The sequence below is a fragment of the Gavialis gangeticus genome, unplaced genomic scaffold, assembly GCF_001723915.1.
Source record: "Gavialis gangeticus isolate Ggan-Ray unplaced genomic scaffold, GavGan_comp1, whole genome shotgun sequence".
In the NCBI taxonomy this organism is placed as follows: Eukaryota; Metazoa; Chordata; order Crocodylia; family Gavialidae; genus Gavialis; species Gavialis gangeticus.
Window position 1 is genome coordinate 127,403,902 of NW_017729025.1, and position 20,796 is coordinate 127,424,697.

General features: G+C 41.8%; 1 protein-coding gene across 1 annotated transcript in view; it reads left to right on the top strand.

Moving 5' to 3' along the window:
• Positions 1 to 20,796, top strand: part of KIAA1549L (KIAA1549 like) — a 360,085-nt gene that overhangs the window by 264,873 nt on the left and 74,416 nt on the right. Inside the window, exons 17-19 of the mRNA XM_019519964.1 lie at positions 9,536 to 9,717; positions 11,152 to 11,369; positions 18,034 to 18,163. Coding sequence (XP_019375509.1) covers positions 9,536 to 9,717; positions 11,152 to 11,369; positions 18,034 to 18,163 — 530 coding nt within the window. The remainder of the gene's footprint in view (positions 1 to 9,535; positions 9,718 to 11,151; positions 11,370 to 18,033; positions 18,164 to 20,796) is intronic.

The following is a 20,796-nucleotide window of genomic DNA, read 5'->3' on the forward strand; positions in this document are numbered from 1 at the left end:
GGGCCGTGCGCTTGGTGGCAGACCTGGAAGTGGAGCAGAAGCACTTCTGGTCCACCTCTGGGTCTGCCAGGGAGCGTGCTTCCCCCTCCCCCCCATGTCCCCTGGCTTGGTAATTGGTGCCTCCTGGGTCTGGGGGGCACCTGGGGTCCTCCCGTGGCTGATTGCTGAGCCACGGGGCACAATGGGGCACCCCCAGCATGCTCCCCAGCAGACCCGGAAGTGGACTCCTTTGGGACGCTCCATGCACCCCAGCATCGCAGCATTCACAAACATACAAGGTATGTAGAAAAAACATTTAAAGCTGTGTCTGTGTCTGAATCACTGATTCTCCAAATCAGCATTGAATCTTCACAATCAGATTTGACCAAATTAAATCAGGGACAGTGATCCAAATCAGTGAACTGAATCACTGTCCCTGATTTGGGCTGGAATCTGAATCCAAATTGAATAGGGCCCACTTCACACACCTCTATTCGGCTGCTGAATTGGGCCGAATCTCCTCTGAATTGAGTCAGCGACCGAAGCTTTGCACAGCCCTAGCTGTTATTCTTCTACAGCTCTTCCTCATCCAGGCTCTTTCTTAAAAATCTAAAAATCTCCCTTTAGTAGCAGCGTACCTGGAGGGAGAAGGAAGGGCAGCAGGGCACCAGCCCTGGGCACTGATTTAGAAGGCAGCCGCGTGAAGCCTGCATCTCTGCAGCCTCAGCAAGGCTGGGTGCATAGAGCTGGCCCGAGCTCCAGCCCAAGTGAGGCAGCTACTACTGTTAGGTTAGACCAGGGGCAGGCACTTATTTTATCTGGTGGGCCACATAATGAGTTTTGGTGAGCTGTCAAGAGCCACAAGGGTAGCCCTGCCCCTTGACAGGTACCCCACCCCCTGGTTGCCATTTTGGGACTGGAAGTTCCTTCCCCTAACCCCTGACCTTTGCCACTGGAAGTCCCTCCCTTGCCCCTGGTAGTACTCCTTTTGGGAAGGGGGTTGTCATCCTGGGAAAAAAATCAAACATTGACAATAACATATTTTAATTTTATTACAAAAAAAATGTATGTCCTGATTTGTGTGTGTTTTTGTGTTATATATAGAGGTGTTTGCATAATACTTCAAAATGATATGGTGTTTCTGGGGTGTGTGATTGTGTGCGGGAGGGTGTGGTTGTGAGGTTTGCAGAGGAGGGTTTCTGGGTATGGCAGGGTGTGCATAGGAGCCCCTCACATGTGCTCCCCTGAGCTGGTTAGCACCTGCCCCTGCCCTGCAGCAGCCCAAAGCCCATGTGCTCTGTGGCGCCTCCCTGCCACTGCCAACAGCACACAGCCCCTGGCCTGCCTCATGCCCACCCTGGACTCATCCTGGCAGGAGCGGACCAGACAGAACCTGCACACACAGCACCAACTCCAACCCGCCCCATGCCTGCTCCACAGCACCTGCCTGTGGCATGTCCTGCTGCCCACTGGGCATGCAGTGGGCCTGGGGCAGCTCTGTGGCTGGACTGCCTGTCTAGGCAGCCCAGGCAGCGGTAGCTACTTCCAGCTGCCATCACTGGTGGCCCCAGCCCTGTGGTACTGGTGGGGACATGCACGCAGAGCCCTGACCTGGGCCCTTTGTGTTGCAGCTTCCTGGAGCCCGTGCTGGCACGGCACAGGCTCTGGGCAGCTGCAGCAAGAAGGGCCTGGCAGCAAGGGGGAGGGGCTGCTTTTTCCCCATGCCGAGCAAGTTTCTGCCTGGCCACTGCTGCTGCTGAGCCTGGGTGGGCGAGTCTGGAGCAGTTGCAGCATGGGCTGGATTGGGGCTGTGTGTATGGGTCCCCACCAGTACCACGGGGCTGAGGCCAGTGGTGGTGGCAGCCAGAAGGAGCCACCACTGCCTGGGCTGCCTAGAAAGGCAGTCCAGCCACGGAGCTGTCCCAGTCCTGTTGTGTGCCCAGGGGGTGACAGGATGCACCAGACTGGATGGTACCTGGGCCAGGTGGGATGGAGGGACCCACTGTGTGCCTGACAAAGATGCAGGCCATATTTCGCCCACCCCTGGGTGCTTGCCCCATTCTCCTCACCCTTCCTTCCCCACTACTTTCTGTTGCTTGTCACAACAACCCTGCCTTCCCCTCGTCTCTGCCCAGGATGCAAAAATTGCCTCTGCTGTTTAGTTTCGGAGTGTAGTGGGGATTCTGTGCATTGATTCTATTCTCCATTCAGCTCCCTCAGATATGGCCTTGTGCATCATGGCGTAGCTTGCTATTTAGCTACTTATTTTTCACTCGTCCACTGGGTTTTTTCCATTGAGTCAGCTCAGGGGTCTGGCTTAGGCTTTCAACATGCTGGTGTCAGCTAACCCTTTGCTCTGTCAAGTTTGGACCTAGTATTGTCCTCCATTTTACCATACATCCTTTCCAATTTTTCTCTCCTCTTTTCTTTTACAAGATGGAGCAAGGTGGTCTAGCCCATTGTGTGAGTCCGTCACTGCCAACCACCCTCCCTCCAAAACAGAACACTCTTTTGCATGTACTTATATCTCCCTGGAGAGGGGACAAAAGAATATATAATACACGGCAGTTATTGGTCATGTGGCTTAATATGCAACCGGAAGTCACTCGGATACCACAGTGCAGAGGATGGTATAAGAAACTATGTAGAACAGATGGGGTGGACCTTTTTTCTGCTTGGTCTCTGTTGGTTCAGTGAGGCTTTACTACTCACTGAAAGCCTGCCTTTACTACTCCTGCTGATTGCTTTTCTTATTAATGGGGTGGAGTGTGCTATCTTATACTGCTAACACACCACAGAAATAACTGGAATTTACAGGTAGATGCACAATTAAGTTGTTCCCCTTTGTTGCTCTTCTTGTCCAGATCAGCCCAATTTGACATTCTATTGAGTGTGACAGCAATTTTCATCCAACTGACAATGCTAAGGGTGTCTGTCTGCTTACACCATCAGCCTGCCAGCTCCACTGGGCAATCTACATGGTTGTGATCTTACAATAAAATGTTAGCCTTAAAGGAGGCATGCGCACCATTTTATTATACAGCTGTAAACCACTTCAGCATGGCTTTAAGCTTATACAACATTACTGCACAGAGGACTTCAAGAATGCATACTCATGTCCAGATCTCCTTTCTTCCTATTATTGTTGTTGTTATCAGTCATGTTTAATTACATTTATTATTATCAATCTTGTCTTTTATGGCAGTGCTTAAGTGCCTCAAGAATGATGACCCATTGTACCAGGTACTGTACAAATACAAATTAGTAGACTGTCAATGCCTCAAAGACCTTGCAACCTGAACCCACTGGACAGACAAGAGGCTGTGGGAAGGGATATAACACACCCACATGTATAGAAGCCCTTGCTTTTACATATAGGGACACATGAAAACAAGAATGAAATCTTTCAGTCTTCTAGCAGCTAACAAAAGTCTAGTGATCCCATGTATCTACAGACTCTCAAATTTCAACAGATGAAAATTCAGCATTCCTGACCTTTCCCTCTGGGTCAAAGAAAAACTTGTATTCCAAAATCCTCTCAAACCCCAGTTCTGAAGCACCTGAGATACTTGGCCTTTTACCCAAGGGATTTTGCCTTGTAGAACATAAATATTCAGAGAATTTATGAATTCCCAGATCTCTGCAAACTGTCTGCTGCTCTGGACATTTCAAGGGATTCTGAGAACACTGTGCTTTTTAAAGGACAAGAATCCCATTTTGTCTTGCAACCAGGGTGTATATTGGATACATTGAATATTTTGGAGTTACTTATAGATAGCCTTTTCATTGGTTCCAAGCCATAGGTTTCTTAGGATCCAAGTCTGAGTTCTACAAATTGTTTCTTCCAGTTTTTCTTGGCAGCCCCTTTATATTTTGCAGTTCCTTTAAACCAGTGGTTCCTAAACTGTGGGTCACGACCCCAAATAGGGTCATAACATCAGCAGATGGGGGTGGGGGTGGGGAGCTATGGGTTAGGAGTGATGTTGAAGAAATAGGGTCATGCTGTGGAAATGGGGTCATAAATGGGGTCATGCTGAGAAAAAGTTTGAGAAGCACTGCTTTAACTATCGCTTTAGAGAAAATAAGGTCAATGATTGGATACTTTAGGGGGTTTCTGAAACTCTTTAATGTATGGAAGAGTCTTCTCTGTAGTTTCTATTTAAATGCATCTCCTGCTAGTATTTATATTGGCAGGTAAATTAACAAGTTTGGGGCCTTATCCATCTGGAATCTATATATGCAGTTTTCTGCAGATGAAAACTGCAGGTACATTTTCAGGCCTGCACCAAAAATTTTGGTCCCCCAAAATGATCGTTTTCTCCCAGTAGAATCTATGTATTTGCCTTCGATGGGTTGAAGAATTAATCACATACATTAGGTACTTTTGGAACATTCAAATTCTGCTTATGTCAACCCAACCCTTGAAGACAATTTTAGGATATGTTGTGTGAGCTAAGAAAAGGGACAAAACATCCACGTCCATATCGGGATGTTGTGCTGCCATGAGTCTTTCTTTTCATTTTTTTTTGTATAACAAGAAAGCAAGTAGAGAAAAAACAAAGTATCTTTCCTTTTCTTTCATAATATTAATCAGTCTGTGCTGGAGTGCACTGATATATTGGTCATGCATTGGACTGGCACCGATAAAAGGGAAATTAATGTTATTGACTGTCGGCTTTTTTTGGCCAATGTAACCGATAATATTCTCCAAGAATTTAATTATGTTGGGGCCCCTGGACACGTGGCTTCCCTCCCGCAAGCCGATGTGACCCTGGATACACCCCCAGCTTCTCACTGGCAGGCTGGGCTGGAGTGGAGCAGCTGCCATGGTGTCCCGGGTGCTGGTGTGGTGTGGCACAGTGTGGACTGTGGGCTGGGGCAGGCATTGTAAATGCTGGAGACATGACTGGGGCAGGGAGGGGCAGGCACAGCTGAGCTGCCCAGCCCAGCCCAGCATGACTCAACACACAGTACCCAGGGTCTGTACCCCAGGGCCTGGGGACAGAGCCTGGCAGGGGCTGGGGCAGCCGCTCCCCCCACTGTGTGCAGCAGGGTCCTTCTCCCAGCAGGGAGCCCCTGGGAGTGAGGAAGCAGTGCTTTAATTAGAGTGGCTCCAAGGGCCACTCTAATGAAAGTACCCAGAGATCACCCAACCCTGGGCAGCCTCAGGCTCAGGCAGCTGCTCCCAGACTGGGGTTGAAGGGCAGGGGCTGCAAATGGCATGGGGCACTTTTACATGTGCTCTGGGAGTTATGTGTGTGTGTGTGTGTGTGTGGGTTGGGGGATGCTTTAATTAGCGCGGCTCTGAGAGCCACTTTAATGAAAGTGCCACTGTCTCCTGTATCAGTATCCCCACACTTAGAAATGGCAGTGGGGGTGCTTAAACTAAAGCTTGTTTGACGAGCTTTATTATTAAATATCTATTATTGGAATGGTATTGGCTGATATGGCTGGCTAATAATCAGCTATTGGCCAAGAAAGTCTTTAACTGTGCGCCCCTAGTTTGTGTTTTCAGCTTAGCTACTTGGCTGAGAAGCCAGAGAGGTGAGTGATTAGCTCCACCTGCTGGAACTACAGTGCAAAGATAAGGTATATCAATACTGCAATCAGGTGTGATTGCAGCATATGCAGGCTCGCTGGAGGCAGCTTTAATCTCCAGAGTTAAGGTAAAAGTTGCAGTGAATATAGGCAGTGCTGTTTTCAGTGCAGGCTAACTGCCCCCAGAGTACATACTCTATGTCCAGGCAGGGTTACAAAGTCACTACCACAGCCCTGCACTGCTGTTAGTACTTGAGCTAATTGGATTAATGCTATCCTGAGTACTTGTATGTGTGCTGCAGTCACATCTCCTGAGTGCAGTGTAGACATTTGCTTAAAGAGAAAGGGATTTTTAAAGATAGAGCCTAGGAAGTGAAACATTCAGTTGTAATGGGCTCTACATTAAAGTTCACTGAGTGCTAGGTTCCTCCTTCAGGAAAGATACTTACTGGTAGGTGAGTAAATTTTTCCCTTTCTTTCTCCCTTGAACTTAAACTCTCTTTCTCTCATTCTTTGCTTTGGAAAGAGAAGCAGAGTATAATTAAACCAATGTGGTATTGATGTTCAATTGCTTAAAGAGAAACTAAAGAGTATTGCTTTAAATGTGGGCTGAGAAAGCTTTTTCCCCTTTTAGTTTTACTTATAAGAAACACATGACACTTTTGTGAGTGACTTAAGATAACATTTGGATATTTTAAAGTTTTCAGTCATCTACATCCTTCCTCCAAACCCATACGTTCAGAGACATAGATAGAAGGATGTGGTGAACTGTGCAGAGATACAAAAGTAGCCCTCAAAGACTTCTAGTTTTTCATGTGAGCTTCCTTTGCTCAGTTTCTTGATGAGTTATATAGTGTCTTGGACTTTAATCTCATTCTGAGCATTTACTGTGAATTCTCTGGGAAAGAGACAAATAAGAGCCAACATTAAAGTGCCTGTGGTGCTTTCTTACAGTTCACTTTATGTCTAATCTACAACAATTTGCCAATATCTATAAATTGCACCCTTTTTTTTATCATTTATCTGTCAATGCAAAGAAATGTAATGGACAAAAAAATAATTTAATTGAGCTCAGCAAATGTTCAGCTAATGTGGAATAAACATCTAATTTCTGGTATCATTAATATAGCCTCACAAAAAGTGCCTGGCTGGCTGCAGGAGATGAGGAATACTAATACTATACTAATATTATATGTGAGGAAAGTATTCTGTCATGTGTTAATACCGCATATCGGAAGTAACTGCCCTTTGTGATTTCTGATTTGTTTTATTGCTCATTTCTCTTTGTATTGAATGGCTATGAGCCTGGCAAGTGGAGGATTTTGTGTAACCAAGCAAAACACTTTGAATCTTCTCCACCAGTAAGTTCTGGGCAGGTGAAGTTCTGCACCTAGAATAAAGCCTGTTAGTAGTCAGCCGTGTTTCACATGGGTGTAGAGCTCTATCTGCATGGAGCTCATTGCTGCACGGACAACTTAGTCTGCAAGTATGGTTACTTGGAAATGCTTCATGTTGGTAAGATGGTTTTGCTCATTTGCTGTCTCTAGAGCAGTGATTCTCAGCCAGAGTGCTGCCAGATCCTCTGAAGGGTGCCACAAGGTGTGAGGAGATAAGCAGGTAAAGTAAGCAAATAAGCACAGGCTCAGGCTTGCCCCCTGACCGGATGATTTTCCATCTCCACTGCCCAACCTCTCTACAAGGAGGTAAGCATGGTAACATAGAAATTAGTTTTTGAAAGTGGGTGCTAGTCAGTTCCTAAAAGTTAAGGAGTGGTACCTTGAGTCCAGTGAAGGGTGCCTCAAGTGCAAAAAGGTTGAGAACCACTGCTCTAGAGCTTACTGGAAAGTGTGAAATGCAGAGGAATTTTGAAAGCATTTCTATTTTCTAATGGAAGATTTGGAGAAAAGACAAGACAATGAAGATTGAGGCAATGTTTGTGTCAGTCTTTAATACAGGTTTGACATTTGAATTTGAGTCTGAATTTAAAACTTACGTCTGGCTAAGTCATTGTGCTACCTTATATGCCTGGCTTATATACCTGAACTGTACCATTAATAGCAGTCATTTACCACCCCGCACAACCCTCCCCTCCAAGAAATACTTATATTAGAATGGTTATTATGTCCAGGCATTTGGGGCCAAAGCCCTGTTTATATAAATTTCAGGCTGTTCATCCAATTCAGAGGGTGCTCAAACCCTGGCCCACAGGCCAGATCCAGCCTGTGGAGCCACAGCATCCAGCCCCCAGGGGGTCCCCATGGATCTGAACATTTGACAGTCGGGGAGCAGAGGCTGCAGTTGCTGCTCCTCTGCTGCCAAATTTATGGACTTGTGGGGAGCCCCATGGGCCACGTAGCATACTAGATCAGTGGCCAGAGGTGGCCTAGGGCCTAATCTGGGCACATGGGCCAGGTGAAGGCAGGGTGGGGCCTGGATCCAGCAGCATGGGGCCAAGCAAAGCAGTGTGGTGGCCCCATCTGGTGCCATGGAGCTGAAGAAGGTGGTGCAGGGCCCTTATCTGGGTTGCAGGGCCAAGGGAGAGGCATGGGTTCCAACTTGGTGGCACGGGAATGATTCTGGTGTTCAGGGTCCAGTCCGGCCCATAGACTTGCCCTATGCCACTCATCTGGCCTGTATCACCAAAAAGTTGAGCACCACTGATCTAATTGAAATCTTGGTCCCACAGAAGTCCTTAGTTTTTCTGGTGACTTCAGTGGGACCAGGTTTTCATCCCTCTTTACCACTGCAAGTTTATAAGATTCATGACACTGTGTTTTAACTACCCTTTTAAGAGTCTGAGAGAACTTCCAGACAGACTAAAATGAAGACAGTTGTATTTGTACAGTTTTATAAATCCTGAGAGATATTATTTAGTAACACCATTATATAACCTATATATTTCTTAGCATTTCAAATAGTGACAACTTACTCTACTGTGAATTCAGAGAGCAAGATGAATAAGCTTATACAGTAGGTTACATATTTTATGCAAGTATAATCAAATATTTTTTTTCTGAAACTACCTACTGTCTCCTATGGCTCCATTGTAATTCTTTTGATGATTAAAAATTAAAATGGCATATATTTTCACAGGAAGTAAGTTGAGAGCATACCACTTTGTTCTTCAGCAGAAGCTGATTTCTACTCCTGTTATTTGAGAGAGAACAAATATATTCATCTCTTTAATAAGACAGTTATTTAAAAGTGTTTGTAAGGATCTCTGCAGAACTTGCTCCATACTTTATAATTGTTTTTTTTTGCAAAATGGGAAAAAGTGGGTTTAGGTATTTATGACTGACAATATGATGCTGGCTTATCAGCAAAACTTTGGAAAAATGCCAAATTTGAACTGAAGGAGGGTGCCCATTTAAGCAGACGTGCTGTTTAAATATAAAGACTTTCAGAGATATTTTACATCAGGAATCCTCTACTTTCTCCTTATAAATTTAAATGGTAAATTTTTGGCAAAATGACATGACTTGGGAGAGTGGCAGTCCTTGAGCATGTCTGCATAGTAACTTTAGTGCTTCAATTTAACATGTGTATTTTAAGTAGTAATTGCCTTTGCAGCCCTTGTTAAAATCAGGGGCTTTATTTTCAGATTTCAAAAAAGCTCTGTTAAAAGAAAATGTGCTAGATATTTGTATTCATGCACTGGCATTTGGAAACTGTCACACCAACTTTTTTCATATCACATGTGGAGGAGGACATACTTTTCTTCCATTGTCATTTTCCTACCATCTCTTTCTACATCATTCAGTTTTTGTTTTTTCTTCCATCTCAATTGCACAGACTTTTTGGAAACAAATATTCCTTTTGGGGTACCTGCTTTTAACATGACACCTTGCATGAAAAACTTTATTCTGGTTGAAGTCCAAGTTTTCAAGTTGTAGAAGTCTTCAGGCAAAGTGGATCAAACACTTCACTATTAATCTATTGCCTGTGTCCACTTAGTTTTCTTATGTACCTGCAATAAAATGATTGAGATCATATACTGAATAAACATAATGTGCTTTAGTGCCCATAAGTGATGAAGAGGAAGGAGGCATTCTCTTTGATAACAGCATTGCTAAATCTGCCATTGATCCCTTCGACACATCTTCTGGATCTGTACAACTGATCGCTATAAAACCTGTGGCATTGCCTCCTGTCCATGCTGCATCAGATAGGAGCCAGGAATCTGCCATTATTAATGGGGAGGTAAGGACCAACTGACAGTGTTTCACATGTATTTTCCTTGACAATATACTGGACTTTAGTCAAGTAGAGTGAAGAGAGAAGAAGAATACTAGCATCCTTTTACTCAACTGCATATCTTTTGTAAAATCCTGTAAGAAGTGCAGATTGTGCTCAGAGTGTGTGGAGAATATGGTTCTGTATCTTTGAATACATGGTGCCCTAAAGGAGCCAGTCAATCTGTCTGTGGACTCCAGCATTGCGCTATTTGAATACCCAGGAGCTAGTAAGGGATTTAATTTTCCCAAGACTTCCCTTTTATAAAGTGTGGATTGGAGGGACACTGTCTTAGAACGTTTGTGCAAAGTTACACAGGAAATCACTGAGGTGGGAAATGAACCAGGCTTTCTTAAGTCAGAGCCAGGTTTTTGTTCACTAGACTCTCCTGCCTACTAAAATCTGGGTGGGTAGGAAGTAAGCCAGGCCTTGTACAATCTGTGCTTCAGCCTACATACTAAGCACAATTACTTTCCTGTTGGACCAAAGTGATTTTGAATTGGTGCTTAATTGGACCGTTAACGAAGTACCACCCTTTGTCTCTGAGATTTATGTTATTTTACAAGTGTTTTCTATGTAATGTTCATAGAAACATGCTGATTTACTGAGGGGGTCGGCAAATTTATATCTGTGTAATGCCTTGGAGTTGGGGGAAGGTTTTATTTTGCACTTCTCAGGCTAAGCACTCATGTGAGGGCCACCCACAATCTTGCCCTTGGCTCTTTTATGGGTCAAACACAACATTACGCCTAGGTTAGAACACAGTAAATAATAATTCTGACAGGCTGTGTGTGAGGATTCAAATTTGGGTAAATATCATGTTTAGTTTTGTACTTTAAGCCCTGAAGTGCCACAGCTATTGATTCCCCGGAGCAGTAACTTATATTCAGTACCTATTTTCTTTCAAGGAATAGTAGTTGTGCATCATCTGATTAAAACCCAGGAACATCGTGGAGTTCATAAAGAGATTTGTGGCATTTGCATTTTAGCACAAAAACTAGGTACTTTCAACATTTTTACACTGACTTTGGAGAAGAGCTTCAATTTGTTCAAATGTATAAAATGCTTCCCCCGCCCCATCCTCCCTGAAAACAAACATTACTTTTGATTGTGAAGATGATTGGCTAACATCCTTAGTGTTCTTCTTCAGGGGTGTAAATGGAGTCACTGTTAGGAGGTACAGAGTTCCAGTAGGCTACAATTATTCAACCATCTGCCAAATGATATAAAATACAGTGACTCTGTTCACTTGTACTTCCCTACTGTTGACAGATGGTGTGTTGTGGTCCAAGAGGCACAATCCAAAGCAATACACATTGTGCATCAAATACACTTTCAAAATGTAGTTTAGAATTCATCAGCAAGTTACTTTTATCTAGAAGTCCTTTTGCATTCTTCTAGGTGAACAAAGCCTTGAAGCAGAAGTCTGACATAGAACATTATCGCAACAAGCTGCGCTTGAAAGCCAAGAGGAAAGGGTACTATGATTTTCCTCAGGTTGATAACAGTAAGGGACTGACGGAAAGAAGAAAGATGTATGAAAAACCTCAAAAAGAAATAGATCATGGTTTGGATCCAGAAATAGATGCATCTTCTCCATTTGCAGAGCCTAAAAACAGGTGAGATGTTTGTGCATCTTATATAATAAAGACCTTAGTCCATCTGTCTGTCTGTCTGTAATGCTCTTGGACCACTCTGATTGGTTAGTAAAACAATCAGTCAGAGTGTGGAGCACCTCCATGATAGTGGGGATGGAGGGGATGGAGTGGGGGGATGACGCCAGTGGCACTGGGCTCACCTCCCTGCTCTGTCCCTTTCATCATGGTGGTGCTCTGCCGCCTCCGAAGAGCAGAGCCAGGGGGGAGGGTGATGAGGCCAGCAGTGCTAGAGGCAGCGACGGCATGGGGTACTGGCGGAGGGGGATGGCGGGACAAGCTCCTCCTTGGGAGGAGGTGGTGGCACGGGCTGGTGGGTGGCAGTGCTTCATTCCCACCCCTCTTCCTCTTCCCCCGTCATTCTTGATGGGCAATTGGCTAGTTTTAATACAAAGTTCCGTCCTTGTTATGGGATTGGTATTACCCATGGACTGTAAGAAGAATAATTACCTCAAGTGGAAACGTCCATCACTGATGAAGAAAATCTTTTACATGCTATTTTATTCGTTTGGTGTCTCCTGTTTCATGAAGAAAACTGATTATTTCTGGAAAATTTGTGAAAGTGTGGTATGTAGTAACATGGTAACAAAGGAAAAAATGGAAAGAAAAACAATATTTGAAGGGTAGAATTTCCATGTATTTTGTGAGCCGTTTTTTTCAAAATAACTAAATTGGAAGTATGATAATAGCTTTTACTCAAAGAATAGAAATGGACTTAGGCCAAAAAGTTGGCGTCCAAAACTGCTCTTTGGCAAAGTCCAACAGTGTTCTAAACCATTGTTTTGTTTCAAGTACACCTGCAATTATTTCCAAAGTTGGACCTTACAAATAAATAACTTTTTAAAACCTAGCAGTATTACCTAAACATCATAAAGTCAATTCATTTCAGTAGCTTGTTTAGCAGATAATGGTGTCTGCAAGGCTATAAGTGTACTCTGTGGATTGCTGTGATCTCGACAAGTCATTTAATCTATGGCATAATTAGCTCCTCTTTAAATTGAGAAGAGGTGGTTGTGTAACATATAGCCAGTGTTTGTGTAGCACTGTGTTGGCTCTTGGAAGTAATTTACAAATATAGAATGCTCATCTCTGTACGCAAGAGAATTCACGAAAAGGTACAGATTTCCTCTTCATCCTGTTTAGATCCATTGCACAGAGGCTGCTCGCTGTTGCACATGCTTCTGTCTGCTAAGTCCTTTATCAGTGCTTCCTGGAGTGCAGGCTGTCCGAAAAGAGAGGAGGTCCCAACAGTCTTACCCCTCACCTGCCAATCAAGCTGGCCTATACAGGAGTTGCATAGCATGCCCATTTTTGTGTCATACAGGGGATCTGTGTGGAGGCATTGTGACTGTGTGAGGTAGTATCTCTTTAGGGCTCCCACTGAGATGTCTCACCACCTCAAATTGTGTGTAGCTCTTTACCACATTTTAATCCTTTATGTAGTCAGAGGAAAATGACATCAGGACATTATTGTAGAAGGGGAAGGGGTATATCTAAATACTCTTCTTCTTCAGACTCCTCATGGATAGAGATCTCCGTTCTGTTCTCATTGTTTGATTAGTTCAGATCCAACTTTTGCTAATAGATTTAACACCATCAGTACTTAAAGGAGCAATAATCAAAGGGCCTTTGCATTCAGAATAGCTGCCACAATTACCTTTTGTGGGCAGAGATGAGAGGTTGTAACTGGAATTGTAAAGGAAAGGTTGTCTTGGAATATAAGCAACTGCTGAAGCCAAATGAGCTTGTGTACCCAGGAGCCTGGAGAGAGTTAAATGACTGAAGGAGACTGTGCTCAGGAAGACTTGTCCCAGGGTTGTACAGGTCAATGAAGAATAAAGATTCTGATTAAACTGTATCTGGTGTCCTTGCTGGAGGGTCAGAGCATCAGTTCTTTTACAGATCTCCAGTGAGGGAGGAACAAATTGTTACATATGCACAGGAAAGGTAAGATATTGAGCATTAGCATGATACAATAGTCCTATTTTATTATCACCATCTGTCCTGAGAATATAGTTGAGGAATGTAGAAACATGAACATTAATATTTACAGTACATACAGTGCAGTGCTGAAACCATGTCTTAGGCGTTTGTTATGTACTCTAAGAGACGTGGGAGATGTTTAACACTTTACACATGAAACTTTAATACTGACCATTTTCTTTTCATGAATTGATAGGAGATCCTGTAGTGTTCTTTTTTCTAGGTGTTCTCTCTAATGTATTATGTAAATCTAAGAGAGTATTTTAATATTTAATGGTTATGAAAAAATGCATCAAGGCATGTACACTAAACTTTGGGGAATGATTTCCCTTTCTTCTTTACCTGAAGCAGTAAACCCTAACTGTGTGAAGAGTCCAGATATCTCTTCACTAAATGTGGACTATGTGAGCTAAAATAAAAAAATATTTGCTGATGCATTTCCAAATGTTGGGAATGTTTGTGTCTCAGCTAAACTTCCAGTTTCTTACTAATAAACAGTTGCTATACCAACAGCACAGCTAAATATATGCTGTAGAGCAATAATATGATACTGGATGAGTACAGGAAAATTATATTGCAAGGTACTGCAACTGTCTGCAAGATTAATTACTATCACTATAATTCCATAATAAAAACATTACTCTTAAATGATACCTACTTCAGAATAAGAACAACATGATTTTGCTTTGTATCATTTTCTATGGATTGATATGGAATTAAAAACCTGTATTTTAAAAGGCTCCACATGTACAGTCCATTGTTTTAAATAATCTTTAGGAGTAAGTAAAAAGATAAAAATTTCAGAGCTCTGGGAAAAAGTCATGTTCTTCTCTTGTTCTGACTGCGAAGCTGTCATTTATGTATGGTACTTCCAAAATATAACAGGAAAAAAAGGAATTATTTGCATTATTCAAGCTGACCTTTATATATTTGGATTTGTTTTAAACAGCATTTTTAATTTTGTTTATAAAACAACAGCTCTAAATAATTTGGTTTGTTCAAGAATCCACATGCCTGTGCTCTGCATCCCTTTCAGCCTTCTGGGCACTACAGAATTTTGTTTTCGTTCCCAGGAGACACTTGCAAACCTATTTGAATGCTAGTTGTTAATGTTGATACCTCCCTTCTCTTTAGTGAATCTTCTTTAAATCAGCTAATTGGCAATCTCAGGGCAATTGTGGTAAGTCTGCTGATGATATGCAGTGTTCTGGGTCTTTTTCCTTAATTGTTTGTAATCAGCTCAAGAATGCACATGTATTAGATGCCATGTATTTGAAACTTTTAGAAAATGTACCACTAGTTGATTAAACTGCAGAAAATGTCCCCTTGAAAGAGAAGTATACAGTTCTAGAAAGCTCTAATTTTGGAACATATGCATTGTCATCCCAGATCACATTCAGGGCCAGTCTGCTTCCATATCTGTGTCTACAGAAGAAGGTGGATAATATACATACAATATACAAGTATTCAGTAATATGTCTAGAGAGGAGTTTATTCCTAAACTCCTATAATTCCCTGAACCAGTAAGGCCCCTGGAATTTTCAAATGCGCCATTGGGAAATAGGAGCAAAAATTCCTTTGAAAGTTGCTTGTGCAACTTGTGCTCCTATGTCACATGGTATTTTTCACAATCCCACCCTTAAATCAACCATGTGCTTAAGTACTTTGTTTAATGAGAGACTTAGAACTGTATGTTGATACCTCTGCTGCTGTTCTAGTTAGTGATGTTAGAACTGTTGTTGTTCACAATAAATGAGCTTTTCTTTTTGAATTCTGCTACATTATTTGACCTATATATATTAAATAATGTAGCAGAATTCAAATATCTATATCTATTAGTAGCATTATTAATATAATAATAATATATTAAGAGTATTAGTCAAATAATGTAGCAGAATGAATATACAGGGTGTTTATAAAGGCCTTGTGCAACGTTAAATGTTAATAACTTTGGATAGACACATGATAGAAGCAAACTGTAAATGGCAATTGAAAGCATAATTCATTAAGTTTTTTAGCATAATGTAAGAATATTTTTTTCATTTTATTTCATGAAATCACTCAGTAGCAACTGGAAAATATTTTCTATGAGTTGGAAAATCAGATTGAAAGATGTATCATGAAAGATAGCTGTTATGTTGAAGTCTAGAAATTTGAGCTGTATTGTTTAAAACTTAATGAATTATGTTTTCAATCACCGTTTGCAGTTTGCTTCTATCATGTGTATGTCCAAAGTTACGTGTGTGTGTATGTATGTATGTATGTATGTGTGTATCTAATGTTAGTGAGTCCATATGTAAATAAAAGTTTCTTTTTCAAGCATTTATTTTTAGTTTTGTAGACTGTCCTTTGCTCTTGAAAGGATAGAGAGTCCTATTTGCTTTGATTCTCTGGTAGTTGGTACTTAACATTTGTCCCATGGGGCTGTAATGGAAGTCTCAGTCTTTCCAACATGGCAGTCTTCTTATGCCTCTACTAATTTTAGGTGATCTTCTTTTAATCGTTTCACAAAGAACTATGGTCATTCCAAGATTTTTAAGTTTCTTCATAGCTCATTTCTACCCTACCTGTCATCCCATATATGGTTCCCAACTTCACCTTTACTCCTTCTCTGTTGCCCCTTTCTTGTTTTCATTATAGATACCTAAAGAGCCTAATACAGTTGGCTTTGATCTCTGTCTGGGGCTTTTGCCTGCTACCAGGGTATAAATAAATAAAGAAACATGTTACTTTTTTAAGTATGTTCTCTTCCATTTCTGTTGTAAGAAATGCAAGGCAAGTCTTATCTTGCAAATGTTCACTGCATGGAAGTGTTGATGTTTCATGTATACCAATGAAAGCTCCATTACTTCAGTATAGCTAGAATCAAGATTGACATTATGCAACTAGTAAATGTGTTCCACCTGCTGTTGTGGTTCAGTGGTTGAATCCTTGCCTGCACACGGGAGAGTTGGATTAAATTCCTGGATGTGCATATAACTACAGCCATAGAGGCACTGAATGTCTGGACTCAGTCTGGCCTTTAGATTCTGTCTCAATGGTTTAAAGCAGAGATGGAAGGTCTGGGCAGCCTCCACTCCTCCATACTCATGCCTGGATGTATGTGTCAAAGGTAATAGTCACCTCTCACACATACACCATGATGCAGAAGGATTTATGTTTGCCTGCTACTGCTAGATGTGCTCCTCTCCGGCTGGTTTGGATTTTCATATACACTGAATAGAAGGTATTCTGGTGTATAAACCAGGAAATAGTATGTAGTTGTCTGATCATTTTATCTAGGCAGACAAAAATAACTGTATATTATACAGTAATAACCATGTAGCTACTCTACTGGGAAATTACACTGCTATATAATTACAAGATCAGTGATTGCTATACAGAGGAGGGAATACTGACACACCACAGCTTGATGACCCTTGCTATAGAATATAAGCATGTGCATGTATTGTGTAGTTTCCAAAGGGATGATTTATTTCTGTTTTACAGTGTTCCAGCAACACAGAAAGAAAAGTTTGATAGAAACAGAAGAGATTCAGAACAACGACAGAATAGTGTGATCATTTGGTTTTCCATCCTCCAAGGGATGATCTTTACATCACCTTTGCCCTCCTTTGGGTGTTAACTACAGCTGACCTTGTCCATAGTGCAGTTTGGGGACACTTAATTGATACACTTTAAGAGAATGTTACCTCATCCAGAGGCAAGTTGAGCAGAGCACTCCTCCAACCATTCCTCCTTCTACCTTCTTAAGCTCTAGCTCTCCATCCTGAGAGGTTCAAAAGATGTTGGTGTAAAAATTACACAACTGCAACTTTAGATCAATGGAATGGTATAGAAGGCCAACCTAACTTCATCTCCACTTTGGATTATGCCCTGTGTTATGAAGGCTGGGAATGGTGGCACAGACGTGTCTCCATTGACTTCACTCCACAGGTTGATAACTCTTTATTAGAGAGAGTTTCAGAAGAGAAGAGGTTCAGGAGTGCATCTGGAGTATCAGGAGCTCCTCTGACCCAACCTGTGCTTTCCTCCTCCTCTTTCCACTCCCCTTTACCTACCCCACTATCTTCCCATGGTGGAAGTGGAACTGCAGGTCACTACAGCCCCATATAGCACTCCCTGGCTGAAAAGTCTTCATTCAGCCACTGCAGTTTTGAATAGTGCCAGCCTGAGGGGGCACCACAGGGGCTATACACATGTTCTGCAGCTGCAATGAGAGGCTTTTGAAAGATTTTCAATCCTACTGTACTTGGAAACATTTCTAAAGTTACTTCTGTCTACACCCAGAGTTTCTCAGCACCTTCAGCACCCACTGACTTTGGTAGTTTAATGTTAATTGCACTTATTTATTTTATATTGCATCTATTGCAAACTACAAAGTTTCTGGTATTCACCTGGATCATATCTCAACTGGTATTCATTAGTTTATGATGCCTCTTCTCTTTACGTAGGCATTTGAATTAAGGAAAACAAAACCGAATGCTTTCAGCAGTTCTGTGGTTATAGAAAGGGTATTCTATTCAAAAGTAACTTTTTAATAATTAAAATAATTTTAGAATAAAGGTTACAGCTGGAGACCATTCTGTCATTTATTTTTCTTCCTTACATTCATTTTAATAGTTTCTTGTTGGATTTGCTCTAGGCAACAGATGAAGAATTCTGTGTATAGAAGCAGGCAGTCTCTGAACAGTCCTAGCCCAGGAGAAACTGAAATGGATCTTCTAGTTACTCGGGAGAGACCACGGCGTGGAATTCGCAACAGTGGATATGATGTAAGTTTATGAGACTTACTCAATGATTTGATAAGCAAAGCCTTTAATTCAATATTAAAAATAAAAAGCAAAGGGTAAGTTACTACCTACAGTATGACTGAGAGCTGAATGTTGCAGAGCATCATATCCCCTTAATACTGAAAGTAATTGCAGAATATTTAACAAACTTCCCCACTGAATGTTACTTTGCAATGTGAGGAAAGTTAACAAAGTATCCTTCTTGGAAAACAATACTAACAAGATTGCTTTCTGAATTTTATTTTGTTTTCATAATTGCACTTAGCACACAACTACTTACAAGAAGTAGCAGCAACATTAATCATCTGTTGTTGTTTTTTTGCTTGAAATTAAAAGTCCACATCCTCATCACTGCCTCATGCACTGCTCCTGAGGGCAAGGAGTCCCAGAAGTTAATTGTAATATAGTTACCAACTGCAAGTGTTCAGACAAACAAAATCTTGAAATTATTTAAAACCCACAAACCTTTATAAAATACCAAATTAGGTTTTACTTTCTTTGCCTTGTGTTGCATTGCAAAGATACACTGGAGTCACATTTTAAAACTTCTCTCCCCAGCTATGATAACCTAAAACTGTTTTTAAATTAAACAGATTCTCATGTGATTGCTTTTGTGAAAGAACTGGGGATTTAAATAAAATGCCATATTTTTGTTAGACTTGCAATACAAATGTGAAAGTTGGCAATATGGCATATGTTCTCTTGTTCTTTTATACCTACAAAGGCAACGAGCAGCATCCACATGGTTTCTCTACAACATTCAATATTTTATATTCTATTGTGTCTCCTTTTAAATAAACAGTCCTGAATTTTGAAATCTCTTCTCATATAGGCATTTTCCCTTCCTTACAGTCATTTTCTTTGCATGTCTTGGATCCTGTTCTGTTAGCTTTACCCTTTTTAAGGTAAGGTGATCAGAACTGAATAGTTTTCTAGGTGATGGAATTCTTAGATTTTCAGTGTTGCCATCTCAGAATTGTATGATGATTCTGTTAATGTTTGCTGTTTCTGTTTGGCTCAAGTAGCATTTGAACTTTGCCATATATCCATGCTGGTTTTTGCTGTTTGCTGCTTTTTTTTTTTGTTCAGGTATATGCATACTGTCCATACAACTATTCATTTCTTAACTTGCTTCCACATTGAGTCTAAGCATGTTAATTGACTTAGTTTGTCTTTAGAATCTCTCTGACTAACTTCCTTATTTTTTATTTTTGCATGGTGTTGAATTTAAGCCATTTGTTGGGTGAGAGGGGAATGTGATCATGGTACAACAGGTGTGAGTAGGATAAACAATTAATTCACTGTCTAAAAGGTCCTAATCTCAAACTGAAGCTTAATGTCAAAAGTACTGCATTTTGGTCTGATTTCTTTCTTGAGGCTCAACTTAATTATTAGATCAACTTCATATTTACTACTTCCATTTAGAATTTACTTTAATAGCACCTTCTTCTAATATATGTGCTTGGACTACCTGCTCTGGTTAACAACCATTTCAGGGTAAGAAATTGCTCCTTTAAGCCTTGTCTGGATGTGACCTCAGACCACCTTTGCAGATAATTAAATATACAGCTTTATTAATTTTACTTTACTGTTTCCCTTAGCCATGCACCCTGGAAGCTGGTAAGATAATCCTGTTAGTATACTAATTTATACTAGTAGTATCAGTGGCAATGCGTAGGGGATGCACGGGGGTGCATGTGAACCCCCTGAGAGTGCTGGTGCATCACCTATCAGGCTGCGCTCCCTGTTTAGATGATGGGCAGGGGGGCAGGTGGGAGTGCCGGTGCCCCCCTGTGAGCGCCGGTCAGGGAGCAGGGCCGCCAGCAAAAGTAGGCGTGCCACTTCTGGAAATGGCTGTGGGACTTCAGGAAGTGGCATGGCTGCTTTTGGTGAGTGAGATTGGCCACAAAGGGACCCCTGTCACCCTGTCAGTGAGATTGGGGGACCCCCCCAGTTGCTGACTGGTGTTGGTGGGGGCACATGCCCCCCCCCCAACTCAAGAGGCACCAGTTGCCCATGAGTAGTATGCTTATACTTAAGGATTTGTAGCCTTTTAGAGGTGCTCTATGCAACCTGTCTCTTTGATTTAGCTATCTGTGATTCCAATTAATATAGCTCTGTGCCATTAATGCAGGGGTTGGCAATTATTTTAGCTGGAGGGCTGCTTAATGAATTTTGGTGAGCTATTGAGGGCTACAAGGGTAGCCCTGTCCCTTGACAGGTTCCCTGCCCTCTGATTGCCATCTTGGGACTGGAAGTCCTGCCCCCTGACCTTTTCCACCAGAAGTCCCTCACCTTGCCCTGTAAGTATTCCTTTAAGGAGCAGGGATTGCCATCTTGAAACAGGAAATAAAACCAAATCATATACTAAAAAAACAAACATCTACTATAACTTATTTTAATTTTATTTTAAAAAAATTGTTGTCCTGATTTGTATGTGTTTGCCTAGTGTATCTAGAAGAGATTGCATCATAGCTCAAATACAGTCTTACTCTTGTATATTGTGTGTGGCGGGCATAAGGGGGTGTATTTGGGAGGGGGTGTGGTTGAGGAGTGTGTGTGGGGGGTGTGGGTATGGTGGGTGGGATGTGTGGCAGAGGGTGGGGGTGGGTGTG